The sequence below is a fragment of the Camelus dromedarius genome, chromosome 2 (assembly GCF_036321535.1).
Source record: "Camelus dromedarius isolate mCamDro1 chromosome 2, mCamDro1.pat, whole genome shotgun sequence".
NCBI classification, from domain to species: Eukaryota; Metazoa; Chordata; class Mammalia; order Artiodactyla; family Camelidae; genus Camelus; species Camelus dromedarius.
In genome coordinates, this window is record NC_087437.1 from 17,373,489 (window position 1) to 17,395,788 (window position 22,300).

Sequence of the window (22,300 nt, forward strand, 5' to 3'; positions counted from 1 at the left end):
GTACAACACAAATTGCTCTGCTCCAAATCAGGCATCATCACCGTCACACAAGCCAAGTCAACCTGCTTGTTTGAAAACTGCCGCATAAGGCTTTTTTTTTTCAACCTCAGTTAACCTTTTTCTTTCCTTGTATGCATGGTTCATTAGACTCTACTAAAGTCATTTGCTATTGAGTATAGAGGAGACAGGCTTCTCATTTCAATTTTGCCTGCACAGCAACTGACACACCCAGTGTTTCCAAGCTGATGGCAAGATAGAATATTTAACCCAGCTCCAGTCAGACCAATAACTCTCATCCCTGCCTACCCCTTTTCACCCCTTTCTTTTTTACCTTCTGCTCTTAAAAATTTAATTATTTCCTTTTTCTCAATCTTTGTCCCTCCCTGAGCCAGCTGTTGACTCCTGGCAGCTCCTGCATAGCTGATAGCCCCCTGGCTATCTCTTCCCTACCTTTCTGCCCTAGAACTGTCAGCTAAGTCTCCAACTCAAACCTGGGCTAAGCCTCCTGTTTGGTGCATCTCTCTACTTCTCCTTCCTGCTTCTCTCCTACCCTATATCCATCCCATCATCTCTCTCCTTACCTCACCTCATCTCCAAGTCCCTTAGCTGTAATTTTCTCCTCCCCTGTAACCCAGAATGACACAGCCCAGCAACATCTTCAGCCTCGCTCTCCTTCTCCCATAGCCCAGAGTAGTGCAATTCTGCTTAGCCCACTTAGATCACATTCTACCTTGTTTCTCCCAGCCTGGCCCATTCTGGAGTCTGGTATCCATTGCTTTTCATAGTTCAACTAAGCAGCCTTCACCCCCAACTCAGTCAGCCACATCCCCAGCTTCAGCTTATCTCAGCCCATCTAAGGAGCCTTGACCCACATTATCTTCTGTAGCTTCTGCTGTTCAGCCCAGAATAAGGATCCTTTCTCACCTAAGTATATCCCTGATGCTAGCTAACGTGTTGAGGAGCTTATCATTCAGCCTAGTGTGCCCGAACCTCTTCTCGCCTGGAGTGAATGAGCTGTCATCTAGTTCTGGTGCTGCTGTGCATCTGTCAGCACTGCAGCGGGTGATCCACATCCACACAGGATGTCACCACTGACCTGTCACAAGCAAAGTACAGTGATGATGATGGATTTAGACTGATTCATCCACATTCCTTCCCTGATTCTTCAAAGTAAGAAGATGCATTTGAGGGATTGTTGGCAGGGTTGGGAGATGTAGTCATTGGCTATAGAAACAAAAGTTACCTTTTGCTACAGTAATACAAAAGTGAGCCCTAGTGAAGGGCTGGACTATGAGGGTCAGAGCATCAAGATCAAATTCCAGAATTAACAAACTGCTGTCCCTCAGACTCTCAGAGTAAATTATTTTTTCTCGAGAGCAGGAAGCTCATAGATAGAGTGAAGAATTTTATAACCTACAAGTATTTGAGCCAAATATCAAGTTTCTTACTAATCAATAATGTGACTGTAAAGATCAGAATTCATCCTCAAGAACCCCCCTATGTAACACTTTAAGGCTAAATACCTAAGAGTAACCACCATCAATCATGTCCACAAATCATGTGGGAAAAAGTTTATAGCTAATTTAAAGTCCAGTCTTAAATTATATCTTTTTTACTCTGAAAAATTTAAAATGTGAAAGATAATCACTTCTGGCTAGTGTAAATGAAAAGTACTAAGTAATTAAACAATCATTTTTAAAATTAAAGTATAGTTGATTTATAATATTGTGTTAGTTTCAGGTGTATAGCAAAGTGATTCAGTTATATATATTTTTCACATTACTTTCCATTATAGGTTATTATAAGATATTGAATATAGTTCCCTATGTTATACAGTAAATCCTTATTGCTTATCTATTTTATGTATAGTTGTTTGTATCTGTTAATCCCATACTCTTGATTTATCCCTTCCCCCTGCTCCCTTTCCCCTTTGGTAACCATAAGTTTGTATTCTATGTCTGTGAGTCTGTTACTGTTTTGTATATAGATTCATTTGTGTTAATTTTTAGATTCCACATGTAAGTGATATCATATAATATTTGTCTTTCTTTGCCTGACTTACTTTACTTAGTATGGTATTCCCTAGGTCTATCCATGTTGCTGTAAACAGCAATATTTCATCCTTTTTATGGCTGAGTAATATTCCATTACATATATATAATGGTATATATATACCCAGAAGAAATGTGTGTGTGTGTATGTGTACGTATATGTGTGTGTGTATATATATATATATATATATATATACATACACATATATATCTCACATCTTCTTAAACCAGTCATCTGTTGTTGGGCACTTGGGTTGTTTCTATGTCTTGGCTATTATAAATAGTGCTGCTATGAACACTGGGGTGCACATAGCATTTTGAATTAGAGTTTTTGATTTTTTCTGAATATATACCCAAGAGTGGGATTGCTGGATCATAGATTAAGCCTGTTTTTGTTTTTTTAAGGAATCTCCATACTGTTTTCCATAATGGCTGCACCAAACGACATTCCCACCGATAGTGTAGGAGTGTTCCTTTTTCTCCACACCCTCTCCAGCATTTATTATTCATAGACTTTTTGATGATAGCCATTCTGACCAGTGTGAGGTGATACCTCATTGTGGTTTTGATTTGCATTTCTCTAATAATTAGCGATGTTGAACATCTTTTCATGTACTTGTTGGCCATCTGTATGTCTTCTTTGGAGAAATGTCTGTTTAGGTCTTGTTTTTTTGTTTGGATTGTTTGCTTTTTTGATATTGAGTTGATATTGCTATCAGCTGATATTGATATGATATTGGTATGAATTGGGTTTGATATTGATAAGAGCTGTTTGTAAATTTTGGGTATTAACCCCATGTCAGTTACATTGTTTGTAAATATTTTCTCCTGTTCCATAGGTTGTCTTTTTGTTTTGTTGATGGTTTCCTTTCTGTGCAAAAGCTTTTAGGTTTGATTAGGTCTCATTTGTTTATTTTTGCTTTTAATTATTTTGCCTTGGGAGATTGATCTAAGAAAATATTGCTACAATTTATGTCAGAAAATGTTTTGCCTAGGTAGTTCAGAACTGTATTTTTGTTCAATCAACATTTGTTAAATGTACTCTGTGTGCTAGGAACACAGATATGAATGAGAACTCTCCTGCCTTCATGGAACTCACAGGCCACAGAGGAGGATGTGACTTGGCAAGCTCCCTTAAGATGGTGCCTGGATCTGTTGAGGGAGTGGACATAACAGATTAAAGGAGCCATCTCGAGCTGTGCACAATCCAGAAAACTTGAGATGTGCTGACAAGTCCTGCCTAGCATGGATGTGGGAGGAGGTGGAGTCAAACTATGATGGCTCCTGACTTCTCTGTGGCTTCAAGTTTTCTCAGAAAGAGCACTTTAAAAAATCAGAGGTCTGAGTGAAATTTAATACTTATCCCTTGGCCTGAAATTTGCTAGCTGGGCCTATATGAAGATTTGAGTAGAAGTGGTTGGCAGAGTGGAAAGAATGTGTAAGTAAGTTATTATAAGATAACAAGTTTGTCTTGATAATTGCATTTCCAGAGAACTATCTAAGTAATCACATAAAATTTAAAGTTTTCTGGCAGAAGATGGCTTGAGGGAATTATTCAGATTCTGTCCTGATCAGCAGTCCCAAGTTCTTGTTTAACGCAATTGACATATATGAGCTCAAAGTGCCATCTACCAATCTTTATGAAAATCTTATATTATTATTGCCCCAGACTACCAACCAATCCAGGCTGCTTCTTTCCAAAATCTCTTCTAGATTTCTTGATAAATTGTAGGTTATTTTCCCAAAACAATAATTACATGAGGAACAAAATGTAGGCAAACTGTCTCCTATGAATTACTGTTGCACACCATCCTGTCTCATGAAGAGAGTTTATAGCAATTTAAGGCTATTGGAAGGGATCACCAACATTATCTTCAGTCTTTGATTCATAAAACTGGCACTATGTGTGAATGAATACTCTTCTGTAAATTTCAAAATATTAACGCTTTATTGGCATTTCTATTAAAATAATAGTTAAAAGCAAAATAGGCAGGAAAGGTTCCTTGACTGATGGGATTCATCTTTACATATTACACAGTGTAATACACAGTGCATCTCCATATCTGACAGGGTGTAGTTACAGATAACAAAAATCACGCTAGCTCTTTCAATCAGAAAGAGATATAATACAAGGAATCAAAAGTCTAAAATCAGTGGAAGGACTGGAGGAGCAAATTTCAATCTGGGCCTCTAGGCACATTTCTGAGAATGCATGGCTTATCCTTTAAAAAAAATTCCTAATTTAGCAATTCATAAACTGTATGTAAGCCTTCTTGCTATATAAACAGAGCAGAGAGGAAAATAAGCATTTTTTCTATGCTAGTAACAGAATCTTCACAGTATTTGACTAACATGAAGAAAGCAAGCTAGTATTTAGTGAGCACTTATTATGTGCCAATGATTGTTCTAGATGCTTTTGATCTATCTTTTCATTAAGTCCTTATTAATGACCTTTCCAGGGTGGCAATATCAGCCCATCTCACAGATGAAGAAACTGAGGTTTAGAAAGGTTATGTGATATATGCACAGGCAGGAAATGATAGGAGATAGAATTCAAATTCAGGTCTGCTGCCTCAAGAATTAGTTAGACCTGTTGTCCAGCACTGGTTGTTAATCCAAAGTCCTATTTGGTGGCATCCAACCAAAGTTTGATTCAATGTTTAATAACTACATCCAACAGGACAGTTTACTCAACCCTTGAGAGGTGTTTTATAATTCACTTTTTTTAGATGATCCATGAGGATGTGGTTCTTGAAAGCAGATGTTTCAGAGTATCACAGGGGCAAACAAGCCAGCAAACATTTTCTATCTTAGGCTAAAATAATCCTGTTTATGTCACTTGACTCAGAACTTTGCAGTCTCATCCAACACATCTTTAGATCTTCAGAAGATCAAAAATTCTTTTCTAGGGAACATCATGGATTTACATGCAGGCAGTTCTTTTCCACACCTGTACTAAGTGTGTAGGTCTTCTATCTAAGAATACATATCTGATCTTTAGACATTCACAGAATGATGGTATATGAATTTTCTGTTTGCTGCTGTAACAAATTACCACAAACTTGGTGGCTTAAAACAACATGAATTTATTATCTTGCAGTTTTATAAGTCAGAGGTCCAGTTCAGGTAACCCTGGGCTAAAACCAAGTTGTTGGCAGGGTGTGCTCCTTTCTGGGTGTTCTAGGGAAGGATCTATTTCCTTGCATTTTCTATCTTCAAGAGGCTGCTCACATTCCTTGGCATATAACTCCCTTCTGTCTTCAGTGCGAGCAACTGCAGGCTGAGTCTGCATATTTCATCACTCTGACTTTGCTTCTGTTGTCACATCTCCTCTGACTTTTCTGTCTCTGTCTTCCACTTTTAAGGACCCTTTTGATTACACTGGGCCCAAACACATAATCCAGGATAGCCTCCCTATTTTAAGGTCAGTTGATTAACAGCCTTAATTCCGTCTGCAACCTTAATTCCCCTTTGTCATATAAGATAGTGGTGTGGGAATTAGGATGTGGGTATCTTGCTGGGAATGGGGGGCATTATTCTGCCTACCATGGATGGTTACTTTGCAGAGCAGTATAGAAGAAAGGGCTTGGGATGGCAGACCTGGATCTGAATCTTGTTCCTACCATTAACTAGTTATGTCACCCACGAACTGGCAAGTTACCCAACCTCTCAGAACCTATTTCCTCATCTATAAAATGGAGATTATATTATCTACTTCATAGAGTTGTTTTGACCTTTAAATGATAAAATAAAGTTCTTAGTGCATGTCTGCTATAAAAGAGGCTAAATAAACATAGATATCCTTATAATTAGAGAATCTACAGCCATATTTAAAACCAAACAATCCAAAAGAGTACTTCCCAGGTGCTTGGAAGCATCTGTGCTTGTTATTTCCTGTGGTTTCATTTTACCTTTAACTCTAATTGAATGGTTGCCTCAAGTCCTTTCAAAACCAGTGTATTGATCCTAAATAAACATACAGAACAATAAATGAAGACATACTTTATTTCACTATTAGGCTCAGCTAGTTTCTCTCTAGATGACATTTTAACAGAGAACAAAGAGGGAAACATGAATCCTTTTGACTTATCTCCTATTTATTCTTTCACCATCTTCTCCTGGCTATCAAAATCCATTTCTTCACTTATATTCATTGAGAAAACTTCAACATTGTTATCTGTGTCTTTTCACATACATGGCTTTTCCTGTGATGGTTTATGGATCTATCCCTGCATAAAGTAAAGAGGCAGTTGGCCAACATACTTGCCTTTCAGCTCTCAGAAAGCTGAAGTTAATGATTGACCTGTTGTGTTCAAAGCCCATTATTGAATCCATATTAACTATCCATTAAAAATGATGTTGTACAATATTTAATAACATGGAAAAATGTTTATAATGTATTGGTAAGTAAAGGGGAAGTTATAAAAGAGGATATAGTGTTTCATACCACTTTTGGGGGGAAAATGTTCACAAACAGAAAAATGCCTGGAAGGGTCCATAGTTATCTCTGGGTGGTAGGAAGGATTATGAGTGGTTTTGTTTTCTTTGCCTTCTCACATTTCTCAATATTCTACAATAAACATATATTGCTTTTGTAATAAGAATAAACAAAAATTAATTTTTCTCTAAAGATCTGCTGGTAGTAAATAGCTCCTGAGCATAAGCTTGTCCTAAGCAAGCCCAGGGAAGCCTGATGAGGAACTCAGGTGGGACTGAACCTGATTGGGCCAAACTGTGAGACGTGCTCTGGGAAGCAGGGAAATAGCAACTGAAGTTCAGCCTGGTCTTGTTGAAAGATATCCTTCCTAAATGGCTGGTAATGATTTAATTAAGAAAAGCAGATACACATTATTTAAGAAACAGCTCCAGTTATGCCTGAGGAATTTAATATTAAAGAAAATATGAGAGACCTAGCAACATAAACAGAGCCAGAGACAGAGAAGCTAAATACACAAATCCTTTCTATAGCCAAACTGCACATCCTAATGTTTTACTAGTCTTGAAGTATTATTAAGGACTCTAAAGTATTTTAATGGCTAAGGCTCCCATTTTTATTTAAACTAGCTGTTTAAATTCATTTATTTATATTACTTATATTTTATTCTTAACAAAATTTGCTTCATAAAAAAATAGTCCATTCATTCATTCAGCAAACACTTATTGAACACCCATCTCCTGCCAAGCACTGTGCTAGATGCTCAAATATAAAAATTAGTAATATCTAATTTTAATATCTCTGGGTTAAAACTCTCACAGATCTAGCAGGAGGGAAAGAAAAAAAAAACAGTTGTAATTCAATGCAATAATTCTATGATTGAAGCACTGAGGTGGGCATCTAACACAGACAGGGGTGGGAGGTAGGCCTAGGGAAGTTTTCCAGAGAAGGTAATATTTAATCTGGGCCTTGAAAAGTGAGCAGGAATTTACCAAGTGAAAAAGCAGAAAAAGAGTATTATATAAAGGAACAGCATATGTAAAAACCCAGAAAGAGCATGACATATTCAAAGAATTTTCTGCAATTTGGAATAGCCAGAACTTCTGTGCCTGTGGAGGACAAGCAGAAGATGATGCTGTGATTGTTAATTTTATGTGTCAACTTGGCTGGTCAAAGATTATGCTGATGTTTCTGTGAGGGTGTTTTGGATGAGATTTACATTTAAATCAGTGTATCTGAGTAAAGGAGATTGCCCTCCAAAATGGGGGTGGGCCCCATCCAATCAGTTGAAGGTCTTACTAGGAAAAACTGACATTCCCTGAAAATAAGGAATTCTGCCAGCAGACTGCCTTTGGACTTGAACTGCAAATCTGCCCTGGGTCTACAGCCTGCTGGTCTACTCTGAAGATTTTGGTTGTGACAGACTGCATAATTGCATGAGCCAATTCCTTAAAATTATCCTCTTTCTATAGATGTGTGTGTGTCTATATATGTACATATGTAATTACATCCTATTAATTCTGTTTCTCTGGAGAAATCTGACTAATAAAAAGGTTAAAGGCAGAGGATAGAGAGAGTTCTTCTGAATATTTCTGTAGTTTGAATGATCAAGGGAAACTACAGGTTTTTGGTTACCTAAGTCTACCACTGATTAAGCAATGATGCTGAGAGCAAATATGGATATATGGGCCTATAAGATCCTATGGAGATGTCAGTAGTCAACATCATTCCATGTCTCCCTCTTCTTGCTTTTCAAGTCCATTCCATTCCATCCAACAAAACTGAGTGCCACTATGTGCCAGACACTGTGTTAGGGGCCAAGCATATAATGGTGGGAAAGTCTGCTTTCAAGATGTGTACAGTCTGGTGAGAAAGACAGGATATAAACAAATGAATGCAGGGACAATGGGGCACAAAGATTTGAGAGGCCAGGGAAGACTTTGCATAGGAGGAAGTAACACCTGAGGGAACACTACTGAAGCACTGATGTGAAGCCTACAGGTAGACAAGGACAGAAAGGGGGAGGAATAGGTCATTCCAGGCAGACAGAATCATGTGAATAAAGAATTAAAGTTTATTGAGCACTTGCTAAGTGCCAGATACTAAGTGTTTTGTATATATTAACTGACTTAATATTTTTATTCTATCCGATGGGGTAATACTATTATTATTGAAATTTTACAGAAGAGGAAATAGGCAAAGAGGTAAAATAAATTGCCCGAGTTTATAATTTTTTTAATTAATTAAAAAAATTTGGGGGGGTAATTAGGTTTATTTATTTATTTGTTAATGAAGGTACTGGAGATTGAACCCAGGACCTTGTGCATGCTAAGCTTGCACTCTACCACTGAGGTACATCCTCCCCACCCCAGTTCACACATTTAATAAGTTCTATAGCTAAGATTCAAATTCAGACAGTCTGGGTTCAGTATCCAAGTTTAAAAAAATTTCAATTCTTGTGTCACTCTCTGTCTTAATTAATTAATGCAGCAGTCATAGATTCATTAAATCTTAAAGCCAGAAATGTCTTTAGATAATCTAGTCAAGTGATTCTTGCACAATAAAATTATACATTAGGATTAATGGGAGGTTTTTAAAAATACCAATGCCTAGCATTGCCATCCCCACTTCCCTAACCCACAATGGAGGAATCACTCCTTTTTTCCCCTTTCTTTTATTTTTTTTTCCCTATTTTTAAAAATTGTGGTAAAATACAAATAACCCAAAACTTATCATATTAACATATTTTTAAATGTTCAATTCAATGGCATTAATTACATTCACATCACACAACCATCACCACTATTTATTTCCAACTTTTTCATTACCCCAAACAGAAACTCTGTAGCCATAATTCCCCATTCCCCCTTACCCAAGCCCCTGGTAACTTCTAATCTATTTTTTCTTTTTATGAATTTGCCTATTCTAAATACTGCATATGAGTGCAATCATACAATATTTGTCCTTTTGTTTCTGGCTTATTTCAGTTAACATAATGTCCCCAAGGTTTATCCATGTTGTAGTATGTATTGGACCTTCATTCCTTTTTATGGATGAATAATACTCAATTTTATGGATATACCACATGCTCTTTACCCATTCATCTGTTGGGGCACTTAGGTTGCTTTTCTTCCTTCAAACACACACTGAGGAACCACTACTTTTTTAAAACTTCACCATGTCATACATGAAGAGAATAAAATAATGAAAAGAGGCAGAGGCTAAGTACCAAATGGCACAGGGAAAAGGTTCAGAGGGGTGACATGTGTACATTTTGGTTTGGATGGCAGGAGGCTAGTTTTTAGGGTGGAGTTCTAGTGGCAGGGGTGGTCACATGACTGAGGCTTTTCTCCTACTTTCTGAACAGATATTTTGTCATCATCACTCCTATTTCCTGTCAGAAAACTTACGATTTCAGGAAAATGAAAATAGTTTATTCTATTATGAAAGCAGAATATGATTCTGACAGTATTAATGCTTTGTCATTTAAGTCAACAAAATAAATATCATTTTTCCTGAGACCATTCACATGGATAAGTGGTAGTTACTTCTGGGCTGGGGTGTCAGACAGGGCTGTGTCTGTAGGGGACAGGAATAAAGTTGAGAAGGTAAGATGGGGAAAGAGGGAGGGGACTGGGAAGAGGAAAGAGTGAGAGAAGAGCAAGGAGAAGACACGAATTTGGGATACTATGTAACAAAATTCTGGACTAAACTTTGGAACAAATTCTGTTCAACAGTAGAACCTACTGACCTGCTCCATGTGGCCTACTTGGTACCCTTCACATAGAGTGTTCAATGATATATACTGAATTAGTTTCCTAAAGTGAGTACCTTCCTTTACCTTTTAAGTTCTCTCAGTTCAGAGTGAGGTAGATCATTAGCTTTCTCCAAATTTTTAGTATTCCACCCTTCCCCAATGCTCCTCAACTCTAAAACCTCCTAAGATTTCACTTTCTCTCAAAGCTGAGTTGACCTGTATTTTTCCTAGCACATTATCTGTACACATGTGAAGGGGAATATGTCTGGCTGTTTATAGTATTGTTTTTACTGACTTCTTTCATATTTCCCTTTGTTTTCTCTGGATTTTAGAGCCATTAGTTTTGCCTTTCTTTTTTCTATTTGTTGTCCCATTCTTGCTTTTATACTAATTCTGATTGTTTCCATTAGGGCTGAAAATGTTGTCATGATCTCTGGCTAAATCAAGATCTTGTCTTAGTCTCTTTCCGGTAGCTATTGCAAGGATGCTTTAATCTAAGTGTTACAAAGGAGGGACTGATTATGTGCCTTATTTTCTGTTTTCCTAAGAGAGATGTAGATGGATTGTTTGTCAAGCAATAATCTGATGCAATATGAGTGCTAGTTTAATTGCAATTTCTGCCACTACATATGGTATATCTGTCCTAAGTAATATATCTGACTTAGAATGATTCTGTCCAGGTTGCTCTGAAATTTCTTCTTATATTTTAAAAATTATTATTATTAATTTTAACATATCTTATTGAAGTATAGTCAGTTTACAATGTTGTGTCAATTTCTGGTGTACAGCATAATGTTTCAGTCGTACATATACATGCATATATTCCTTTTCATATTCTTTTTCATTATGTATTTTCTTTTTATATTTTTATAGAGATTCAGTTGGTTTGTAATTCTTCTCTTTTCTTTCCTTTGGTTGAATTGTAAGTCTTCTCTTTTCTTCCCTTGGGTTGAATTTACCCATGGTGGTTCCTTTATAATCTGAGTATTTGAAATCTTACACGATTAACTTTTCTTATAGCCCTTCTTTTACGTCTTCATAAAACTGTTCAGTTTCATGATTTGATTATAGACTTAGTTCATTTTGATCATTTGCCACTTACATGCAACATGAATATTATCATACCTTCTAAGAAGGGCAAACACATACTTCTTCACAAGTCCCTGATTTCCTAAGTGTGACTGATTTAAGAAAGGGTGTGTTCTTTTTACCTTCTACTCTGTTATTTCTCACTTATTATCATTATTCTTGTCTTTCAAACTCTACTTTATTCATTTATATAAGAATGAATTTTCTAGTTCCAGAGGTTGGAGCTTAGAAGCAGGTTCTTTTTCCTCTAAAGCAGCGGGCCTTTACACAAAGATACAGACCTAAAGAGTATTAGTAAACTGTAAGCAAACTTAAATGCTTCCTCTAGTCCTCCTGATCCTCTTGAGTTGTAGTGGGGAAGAGAGAGAAGAATCCTTATTCCAAGAGGGATGCTGAAGTTTCTGCCAGGCAGGGTTCATCATAAGGATGGGTAGAATCATACTCACAGCTTTTGGGGCCTCACAATATGGGCCCCTTTTCATCAGTTTGGAAGTGTGAATGGCTTCTCTTGGTAGGTCTCAGGAGGTATGTTGAACAGCACAGATCCTATGCATGTCCTGATGTTTCTCAATATCCTGGAAAGATGGTTGTTGTGTCTTCCCTTTCAGGTGACAAGTTAGGTGTAGTCTTTTCATTTTTATTCAGGAGAAAGGCTGTCCAAGCACATTGGGGTAATAAAGTATCTCAGGACTAGGCTGCTCAGGTAGTAACCGATTAGTTCTTGATGTTTAGTAATCTGATTCATGAATGTCAAAAATCACATCAATATCTACATTTAAACCACTATATTATAATCAAGTTGCATTAGTCAGCTTTATATCTAAGACTTTTTTTGTTTTGTTTTGTTTACCACTTTAGGGATCAGTCTGGTAACTAAAGAAAGTCTTATTACCACTATTACCAAATGGCATTAGCCTTAGGCACCATAAGAGGACTGCCCTAAGGATTCCTACCAAGACAGTAGGGATGGCAGTGTTAATTTTCTCAGCCTTAGGAGAAAAGTGATCTTGGGCCTTATGTTGTGGGATATAGTTTAGGAAACAGTATCTCTTTTGGATACAAATACTGCTTTCAGTCTTGCCACACTAAATTGTGCCCATTGTTCCAGCAGTCACCAAACTGCATCCTTTTAATCCATTTGTGTCCAGCATTTCAGATTGATACAGTTGTGCTTTTTCCTAATGGGGAGGGGAGGAGGATGTTCCCCCTTAAAGCCAACTGAGGGTGAACGTTATCAGATCATTATTTACAATGACTGGTTGTGCTTTCTTATTCTCCAATTGGAAGTCTGCTTAGACAGTACATTTGCTCTTTGCTTGCTTGAACAAAGAGAAATAAAATTGGAGAGAAGGGGCCAGCAGTGAGTGGCTTATGCACTCATTGAAGTGGTAAGGATCTGTGACTTTCCCAGGGTCAAGTGAATACTGTTGGTGCCCAACCAAGAGAGCTGCCCCCCAGGCAATAGGACCCAAGCAGCAAAAATCTGTGGGCTATAGCCCCAGGGCAGGAGACTCTCCTACATCAGGGACTTGTGCACTGGGGAGACTCTACAAAATTTATGCAAGATAGCCTGCATTTGGATGCCTGCAACCTAGAGAGTATCAGTGGCCTATCAGAGTTAGCAGAGAAATAAAGACAACAATCAAAGAGAATTTCACCATGTGTTAAAGTCAGCATTCAACCTGAGATACAGAACCAGTAGATTTATTAAATGTAATTGTGGGGGCTGGATAAGGAAGTCTGAAGTCTGTGGGCAGACAGAAAGGAAAGATCTTATATCATGTTGTAACCCATGAGCACAGGATGAAGCTTCTTGTCTACAGGCAGTAAGGAAAGGAAGGTAATGAGCAGGTTGGAATCCCAATGGCATGAACTGTTTGGAATCTCTGAGCTGAAGGAAGAAGGCCTAAAGCTCTTTTTTAAAGGGCTTACTTGTTTAGGTCAGGCCCACCCAGGATAGTCTTTCTTTTATTAACTTAGCTGATTAGAGTTTTATCACATCTGCAAAATACCTTCATAACAACACCTAGATTAGTGTTTGATCAAATAACTGAGAAATGTAGTTCAGCTTAGCCAAGTTTATGTATACATCAAAAGCCCATCATACAACAACAGCCAATATATGAGATATGTGTCCTTTCCTTTTCTGTCCTCCCTGTGCCAACACATCAGGGGAGCTGGAGCCTTGTAGAAGGAGATGGAGATGTCCCAAAGGCAGACCATATTGCCCTCCCACGGACTCCAAAAGAAGGGAAAGGGAGAAGGAATAATACAGCAGACTACAGCCTCTCCCTATTCATGCCCCCGGGGCTACAAATCTGGTCTGCAGTAGGAAGGGGAAAGCTGTGAATGTATATAAGACACAAGTTTAATGATGAACAGCAAATTGGAAGTTATGGGATCTAACTGAAATGTCGTTATACTTGCTGACCACTGAGGAAAGGAAATTTAACCACAAATTTGAGTACAATGACTGGAGACAAAATTCCACTGAGTTGAGACAACTAAGTAATAAAACGATGAGATTACAAACATTAGAACTACTACAGATGTTAAACAAGGAAGAAAAAAATAAGTGGCTAGAGTGGTCAGGGAAGGCTTGTTTCTGAAAGGCAGAATTTGGACTGGGCCTTCGTAAAAGATGAGAAATGTTTAGAAAGTTGGAGCAGAGGGTAAGCTAGTGAGAATAAAGGCTTAGAGAAGTGATATGTACATGTGAAGAGTGGGGACAGGGAGGAGACTGGATTGATCAGAACAAAGTATGTGTGTTAAGGAGCTAAGTATTGATATGGGCTAGACTAGGAAAGGTCTTCAGAGCTAGGCAGAGGAGTTGAGATTTAATGAAGTTGTCAATAGGAAATCTTGTAGGTTCTTGGGTGGGGAAAGCTTGAGGGAATTTTTTGTTTTGTTTTGAATCTTTTAAAGGCATTAAGTGACAGTGGTTGTGTGTGTGTGTGTGTGTGTGTGTGTATAGTGGTATGTATAGTTGGATTTTAGGGGAGAAGAACTGGGATTCAAGGGGGCTAGTTAGGATGCTGTTGCAATATTCTAGATGGGAATTCACAAAAACTCGATCCAGAATCACAAAGGTAAAATGGAATTGGAGGAGAAATGAAAACTCTGAGAAATATTTCAAAGACAAAAACAGTAAGATTGATGACCAAATGAAAGTGTGATGGCAAAAAGGCTAATTCAGAGTATTTCTTGGTTTCTAGCTTGGGGAACTAGAAAAATGGTGGTATTTCAAACATAGGTGAGGAAATTAGGGAAGAAAAATCTATTTGGAAGATCAAGACTATTAGTGAAGGTAAGGTCATGATGTGAAGGGAAAATATCCTGATAAAAGTTTAAAAAAGGGAGCATCCAGATTAGCCTGATACAAGATGCATAAAGGACTACAAGTGGGAGGTACAGGCTAGGATCTGAAAGGCTTGGAGGCACAGGTGGTGTTTTTTCAAATGATTCTTCAAACTGAAGGTGGTGTCATTTAGAAGAGAAAGGAGTAAACAGGCGTGGAATAGTTGGCTTACCCAGATGGTATTAAAGAACAAAAATGGGATTTGATTTCTGGACCATGGTTTAAGATCCTGGAACTGGTGAGTTCTTGGCAAGGAACGGGAAATATGTTATGAGGACCAAAAAAAAAAGTTTCCTCTTTTTTTTTTTATTTTAATTTTTTAGGGGGGAGGGGAGAAATCATTGGGAAGGAAATTAGAAATTTTTCTTGGGGAGAGAGGAGAAAACTAAAGAGAACTGAATGAATAAATACAGATCTCAAAGAAAGAGTAACATTGTAGAAGACACCCAGTGTTTCAAAAGAGTTAATTATAGGTGAAAAGAAGCTGGAGTTATTAATATTCACTGAAAGTTTACTATATGCCAGCACTGTGGCAAATCCTTTATATGCATTATTTCATTTAATTCTTACAACAACCTTAACATTTTTCCCACTCAGCTATATGTCATGGACATCTTTCTATGTCAATAAAGATCTGTGTTACTATATATATATATATATATATATATATATATATATATATATATTTATTGAAGTATAGTCAGTTTACAATGTTGTGTCAATTTCTGTTGTACAGCACAATGCTTCAGTTATACATGAACATACATATATTCGTTTGCATATTTTTCTCCATAAGTTACTACAAGGTATTGAATATAGTTCCCTGTGCCATACAGCATAAACTTGTTTATCTATTCTATATATATCAGTTAGTATCTGCAAATCTCTAACTCTCACTTTATCCCCTCCCACCCCTTCCCCCCTTATTTATTTATTTATTTATTTATTTATTTATTTATTTATTTATTTATTTTTGCTTTTGTTTTGGCAGGAGGTAATCAGGTTTATTTATTTACTTTTTTTTTTAAATGGAGGGACTAGGGATTGAACCCAGGACTTCGTGCATGCTAAGCATGTGCTCTACTACACAGCTACACCCTCCTGCCCCTGTGTTGTCATTTTGAATGGATGCATAGCATAGTATTCCATTGTATGAAGGGTCATTCTAGTAAGCTACAATGAACTCTCCCATTCATACATTTTTCCCACACTTTTGTGTATGCTCTCTTTTTATCAATAACAGATTAACTTTTTTTTAGTTTGTAATTTAAGTTTTAAACAATTATCATGATTCAAAAAATACATTAAAAAGTATAGAGTAAAAATATTTTCTTCCATTCTTGTTCCCTGTCCCACTCCAATGATTATGAGTTACCTTTGTATCTTTCCATAATTACTTTATGTTATACTTTTTATGTTATATAAGCAAATACAGGTATGTATTCTTATTTTTTCCTTTCTTAAAACACGTAAAGTAAAAAGCATCTTGTGATCATCTCTTTAGGGTAAAATCTTAGATATGATACTGCTGAATTAAAGGGTAGTTTCAGTTAAAATCTTACACATATTGCCCAATTGCTCATAAGAAAATCTGTACATAGCAACAATGCATGAATGTCACTAAATCCACCTTATTTTCTAATTTCAGTGTATCTATATATCTGAAGATGTATGGGAAGCCAGAATAAATGTTTTTAAAAAATCACTATAATTTGTAATATGAGGCAAGTTTTGGTATCATACAGAAGTGATTATGCAAAATAATTTGGACTTATCCACTTAGAGTTTATAATATAGACAAATGGACACAATGAGAAGGAAAGGTTTGATCTAAATTGTTATTTATTTTTCTGTTTTTCTTCCCGGATGGGTAAAGAGGTAGGAATGAAAAAATGGAAAAATGTCAGTTGTTTGTGATGTAAAGAAAGGAAATAGAGCTGAATGAGACAAAGAAAAAGCAGAATGAGAAATGGGACAGAAGCAAGATGAGAGTGAAAAAAGGATAGACAATTCCATTGGGCCACATACATCTGATAAGGCATATTACCAGATCATCTCTTCCTATTACTTTTTAAAAACTCTTGTTACAACCTCTACTTTCTATTTTTAAATTAGTACATATGATTATAATAGAAATTAGAACTATATTTCATCTGATTGAACAAATACATTTGTCTTTTTTTCCTTCTTAAATAGAATTGATTATCTGAAGAAATGGATACATCTCCCTCCAAAAAATATCCAGTTAAAAAACGGGTGAAAATACATCCCAACACGGTGATGGTGAAATATACTTCTCATTATCCTCAGCCTGGGGATGATGGATATGAAGAAATCAATGAAGACTATGGAAATTTTATGGAAGAAAATCCAAAGAAAGGCCTGCTGAGTGAAATGAAAAGAAAAGGAAGAACTTTCTTTGGAACAACGGATACTCGACCTCCACTAACAGAAGACCCCATGACCAATGAGATTGGACAATTCCAAAGCTTTGCAGAAAAAAATATTTTTCAATCCAGAAAAATGTGGATAGTGCTGTTTGGATCTGCTTTGGCTCATGGATGTGTAGCTCTTATCACTAGGCTTGTTTCTGATCGTTCTAAAGTTCCATCTCTAGAACTGATTTTTATCCGTTCTGTTTTGCAGGTCTTATCTGTGTTAGTTGTGTGTTACTACCAGGAGGCCCCCTTTGGACCCAGTGGATACAGATTGCGACTCTTCTTCTATGGTGTATGCAATGTCATCTCTATCACCTGTGCTTATACATCATTTTCAATAGTTCCTCCCAGCAATGGGACCACTATGTGGAGAGCCACAACCACAGTCTTTAGTGCCATTTTGGCTTTTTTACTTGTAGATGAGAAAATGGCTTATGTTGACATGGCTACAGTTGTTTGCAGCATCTTAGGTGTTTGTCTTGTCATGATCCCCAACATTGTTGATGAAGACAATTCTTTGTTAAATGCCTGGAAAGAAGCCTTTGGGTACACTATGACTGTGATGGCTGGACTGACCACTGCTCTTTCCATGATAGTATACAGATCCATTAAGGAGAAGATCAGCATGTGGACTGCACTGTTTACCTTTGGTTGGACTGGGACAGTCTGGGGAGTATCTACTATGTTTGTTCTTCAAGAACCCATCATCCCATTAGATGGAGAAACCTGGAGTTATCTCATTGCTATATGCGTTTGTTCTACTGCAGCATTCTTAGGAGTATATTATGCCTTGGACAAATTCCATCCAGCTTTGGTCAGCACAGTACAACATCTGGAGATTGTGGTAGCTATGGTCTTGCAGCTTCTAGTGTTACATATATTTCCTAGTGTCTATGATGTCTTTGGAGGGATAATCATTATGATTAGTGTTTTTGTCCTTGCTGGCTATAAACTTTACTGGAGGAATTTAAGAAGGCAGGATTATCAGGAAATACTAGACTCTCCCATTAAATGAATATACTTGATTATGATCTTGTTAATGTTGAGTTATTAATAAGTACACTGCCATTTAATGTTCACCTATCAAAGTTTTTGTGTTGTATAACTGACAGAATGCTATATATGATTAATATATGCAGATGTAGAAAAGCTTATTCTAATCTAATATATTAAAAAACAAATGTTAAATTATGTGAAATATCATGAACTTGGTATCTTCATGTTAATAATAAAAGGTAATTGTGGTAGAGAATGTTAACTTCAATAACTAAAGAACATAAGACTTGAAGAAATCACCCCTTTCAGATGGAACATTTATGGTCCTAAGGTTCAAAAATTAGAAAAATGTTCATGCTCAATGTTCTATAAATGTTCAACAAAGATCCTTCAATATTCAAAAATCTATTAGGTGAAATGCTGAATACCGAGCTATGTTTTGTCATCTATTTGCGTTAGAAAACAAGAGGTGATTGGGCTGGGTGAGGGAGCTTGAGTTGAGATAAGAAAGAGGGAACAAAGAAAAGGAGTGGTTTTTCAATGACAGTGGTGGTTTGTCCTCTTAGAACAGAAAATTGGAAATGTGGCCCATGCTATGGCCACATTAGGCAAAGCGTAGGATATGGAGATAGGGGGAAGACTGGATTATTGCTAGTTCTACTTAGTCTATGCCATTTTGTGCCTGATAGTGGGGACCTAATGCTGGGGAGGGTCTACCTTAGTTATGCAGATCTCCAAATCTGCCCTTGTTTATGATTTTGTAGCAAGTACAAGTGTGAGCTGCAGTAAAGGTACTCCTTAGCCCTGAAAAAGACACTAACAATAATCATAGTATAACAGAAAACTGATACAACACGTTGTCCTGAGATTCTTTTCAAAAGAACCTAATAGTGTAAAAGCATATAAAGTAGCATTAATTTGGGTCTAATTTCGGACATTTTTACTGATTTAGCACAAGCAAATGTTGATATGGTACTGGCTATTAAACAATTTTTTTTGAGCTATCTTAACTTCAAATTCACCCATCTATACTTTCCTCTGTGATCCTATGGCTCAGACCCTGCAAACTACATTTTTTTTCCTATGCCAGATGGCGTCTCACTAGAGTCCACCAATAAAGGGCATTAGAGGGAGACCGGAAGACAGGAGAAGTGGGAAAAAGACATCCTCCTTTCTGTTTGCTTGCAGTTTTTGTCATTGTTACCTCAAGAATAACTAGCAGCCCTGTGCCCCAGAAACAGCAATTGATCTCAGCCTTGAGCTTCTTTTGTCACTCCTCCACCCCCCACTCAGCCGCATCATATCCCTCTCAGTAGTAGTGAGACCAGCTGGACAGCATCCTCCCAGGGGTACGAGCTACAGGCAGCTAGGGTCATTCCTCTGAGCTCCTGAGACCTGATGGTTCAACCTTGATTTCTCTTTTTTACTACTCCTAGGGTACAGTTATCACATTGGGCTACTTCAGTGTTCCCTTTTTGCTTTTCCAGTTCATCAATACCCAATACTAAATTCTCTGTTGTAATCATTTCTCTTCTCTTGACTAATATGCCTTCAAGTATTCTCCCAAGGAACTCACAGTCATTTGAAGGATGTCTGTGCTTTTGGGAAAATATTAACATTCAGACTTTTCAGGAATCACTGGTTCTCAATAGAAATTATCCAAATTGAACCACAGAAAGAAAAAAATTAAAAAAAAAAAAGAACAGAGCCTGGGGTAACCTGTACTAAGGACTAAGAAGTCTAGCATAAGTGTAAGTGTAGTCACAGAAGAGAGAGAGAATGGGGCAGAAAAAAGTATGTGAAGAACATTGGCCAAAAGTTTTCTAAATTTGATTAAAGGAAACAACAACAACTGGCAATCCACAGATCCAGGGAAACAAATGAACCTCCAGCAGCATAAATGCAAAGAAAACCACACCTAGAAGCATAGTGCAACTGCTGATAAACAAAGATAAAGAAACAAAATCTTAAAAGCAGTCAGAGGAAAAGACATATGCTAAGAATTACAGCTGGCTTCTCATCAGAAACACTGGCAGCCAGAAAACAACAGAATGACAGTTTAAAGTGCTAAAAGAAAACCCTGTGATGGCTTCTCATTGCCTATAGAATAAAGTCTATGGTCCTTAACTTGCATAACCCACTCTTGCATACATTTTTAGTCATCTTCTGCTCTAGCAATATTCTACAATTGTGTAATATTCTTTTTTAATGCAGGTTCCTCTATGTGGAAAGCCCTTTTCTTTTTTGCCTACTTAACTGCCTACTAGCCTGACCACACACCTCCCCTCCCACTGTGGCCTAATGTCCCCCTGTACATATCTATTGCTGTATTTACTATATAAATAATAAGTATGTGTTTAAATCTCATTCTCTGACATTAGGTGGAGCTCCTTCAAGTTTAAGACTGATCTTTAGATCTCTGGGACCTATTGTAGTGCCCTCCATAGAGTGGACTAATAAAGTTTTGTTGAATTAATTCCCATAAAAGCCTAACAATATTCAATCCAGAAATTAAATTTAGTTACAAGGGCCCACTAATTTCTATACTTCACAGTCAAGCCTGTGATTAGTTACTTCTTGCTGATTAGTATGTAGGGTTTTTGGTCTTAAATAATCCTGCCTTACAGTGATTACAGATCATTCTCTCTAATCATTTCTAACTATAAGCCATCAATAGTTTCCCGAGAAAGGTCTTGAGACATGGAGGCTCATTTTTCCTTTCCTTTTCTTCCCAAATTCTTTCCTTTGGGATGAATCAAGTGAGCTGCTTACATGTTTTTATCCTAGATAGATTAGCTACCCATATCTGAGGCCCCATTTCCAGCCCATAGGTCATAATTTTTGACCTAAATGTTCGTGCCTGATTCTGGCTAGTCTCTAGTCTACTCCAAACTAATTGACAGGGTTGATTTCCATTTTTGGTTTGAGTTCCGCTAAAAGAGAGGAAGAAGCAGAGCGCATGTTTATATTTGGAAGTTGGGGAGACAGAGCATGTGACAGGTCTCTGGGACAACTCCCACCCCTTAGGAACATGGACTCCATTCTTTCTTAGTATACCATACTGCACTTTCATACATAACTTTCTGCCTATCTGTCCTTCCACCCAGTGCTTTCCTCTCTCATTGCTGTTTCCTTATTTTTCTTCAATTATTTCTCTTTTTCTTGTATCTTTTCAGTTTCTTTTTTTTTTTTAAAAGAGTTTCTGGTAAGAACAGGTGATGAGGGAACTTAAAGGAAAATAAAAAGGAAAACACATGTTTACAGGGAACTAAAATCCTTTTATGAAAAAGCTCTCTTCCTTACTTCTTCTATTGCATAAATAGGTTGCACAGAGTAGTCAAGAGCTCTGGGTCAAAATCTCGTGAAGGGTCTGTTCAGATCATTGGCCCATTCAAAATACATATTCCCTTAAAATCTAAACTCATAACTTCAGCGTATTTTTCTGAGTTTATTTTTCTCACTTAAGGCAGTGATATAAGCTACCTGACAGCAAGGATTATTTCACCTGTTATATTTGTATTCACACCCCCAACCCCATATGTTATATATGTAACTAGAATTGAATTGAGCCAGGTGTAGCTAACAGTTTACTGTGCGACTTTGGAGAAACAGTTTCAAACTCTGGACAATGATTTCTCCTGCTTCAAAAATGAACATAATAATATATCAATCTATAAACTTTATATGACATATCAACAAATAATACTATTGTATTAGTCAGCTTGGGCTGCTATAACAAAATGCCAAAACGGGTGGCTTAAACAGCAGAAATTTAATTTCTCACCCTTCTGGAGGCTGGAAGTCCCACATCCGGGTGCCAGCATTGTTAGTTTCTGGTGAGAGCTCTCTTCCTGGCTTGCACATCGCTGCCTTCTCACCGTGTCTTCTCACTGTGAAGATAGAGAGCAACTCTCTGCTGTCTTTTCTTATAAGGACACTAGTCCTATCGGATTAGGACCCCACTCTTTATCACCTTAATTACCTCCTAAAGGCCCTATCTCCAAATACATTCACATTGGGGGTTAGGACGTCAACATATGAATTTTGGTAGGGAACACAATTCAGTCCATAGCAGCCATGATAAAACATGCAAAGGTATTTAGATCCTTAGAATAAATTCAAAATTCACTTACACTATTCACTTCAGATGCTAACTATGGGATATAGTCACAAGAG

General features: G+C 37.2%; 1 protein-coding gene and 1 long non-coding RNA gene across 3 annotated transcripts in view; one reads left to right on the forward strand and one right to left on the reverse strand.

Annotated features, from left to right (window-relative positions):
- SLC35G2 (solute carrier family 35 member G2) overlaps positions 1 to 18,335 on the forward strand; it is a 33,411-nt gene extending 15,076 nt beyond the window's left edge. For both annotated transcript variants that reach the window (XM_064491426.1, XM_010975514.3), the window contains exon 2: positions 16,887 to 18,335. In XM_064491426.1, coding sequence (XP_064347496.1) covers positions 16,905 to 18,143 — 1,239 coding nt within the window. In that variant the 5' untranslated portion in view covers positions 16,887 to 16,904 and the 3' untranslated portion in view covers positions 18,144 to 18,335. The remainder of the gene's footprint in view (positions 1 to 16,886) is intronic.
- Positions 1 to 22,300, reverse strand: part of LOC116149494 (uncharacterized) — a 37,419-nt gene that overhangs the window by 14,073 nt on the left and 1,046 nt on the right. Inside the window, exon 2 of the long non-coding RNA XR_004133087.2 lies at positions 21,909 to 22,014. This is a non-coding gene — a long non-coding RNA (uncharacterized LOC116149494). The remainder of the gene's footprint in view (positions 1 to 21,908; positions 22,015 to 22,300) is intronic.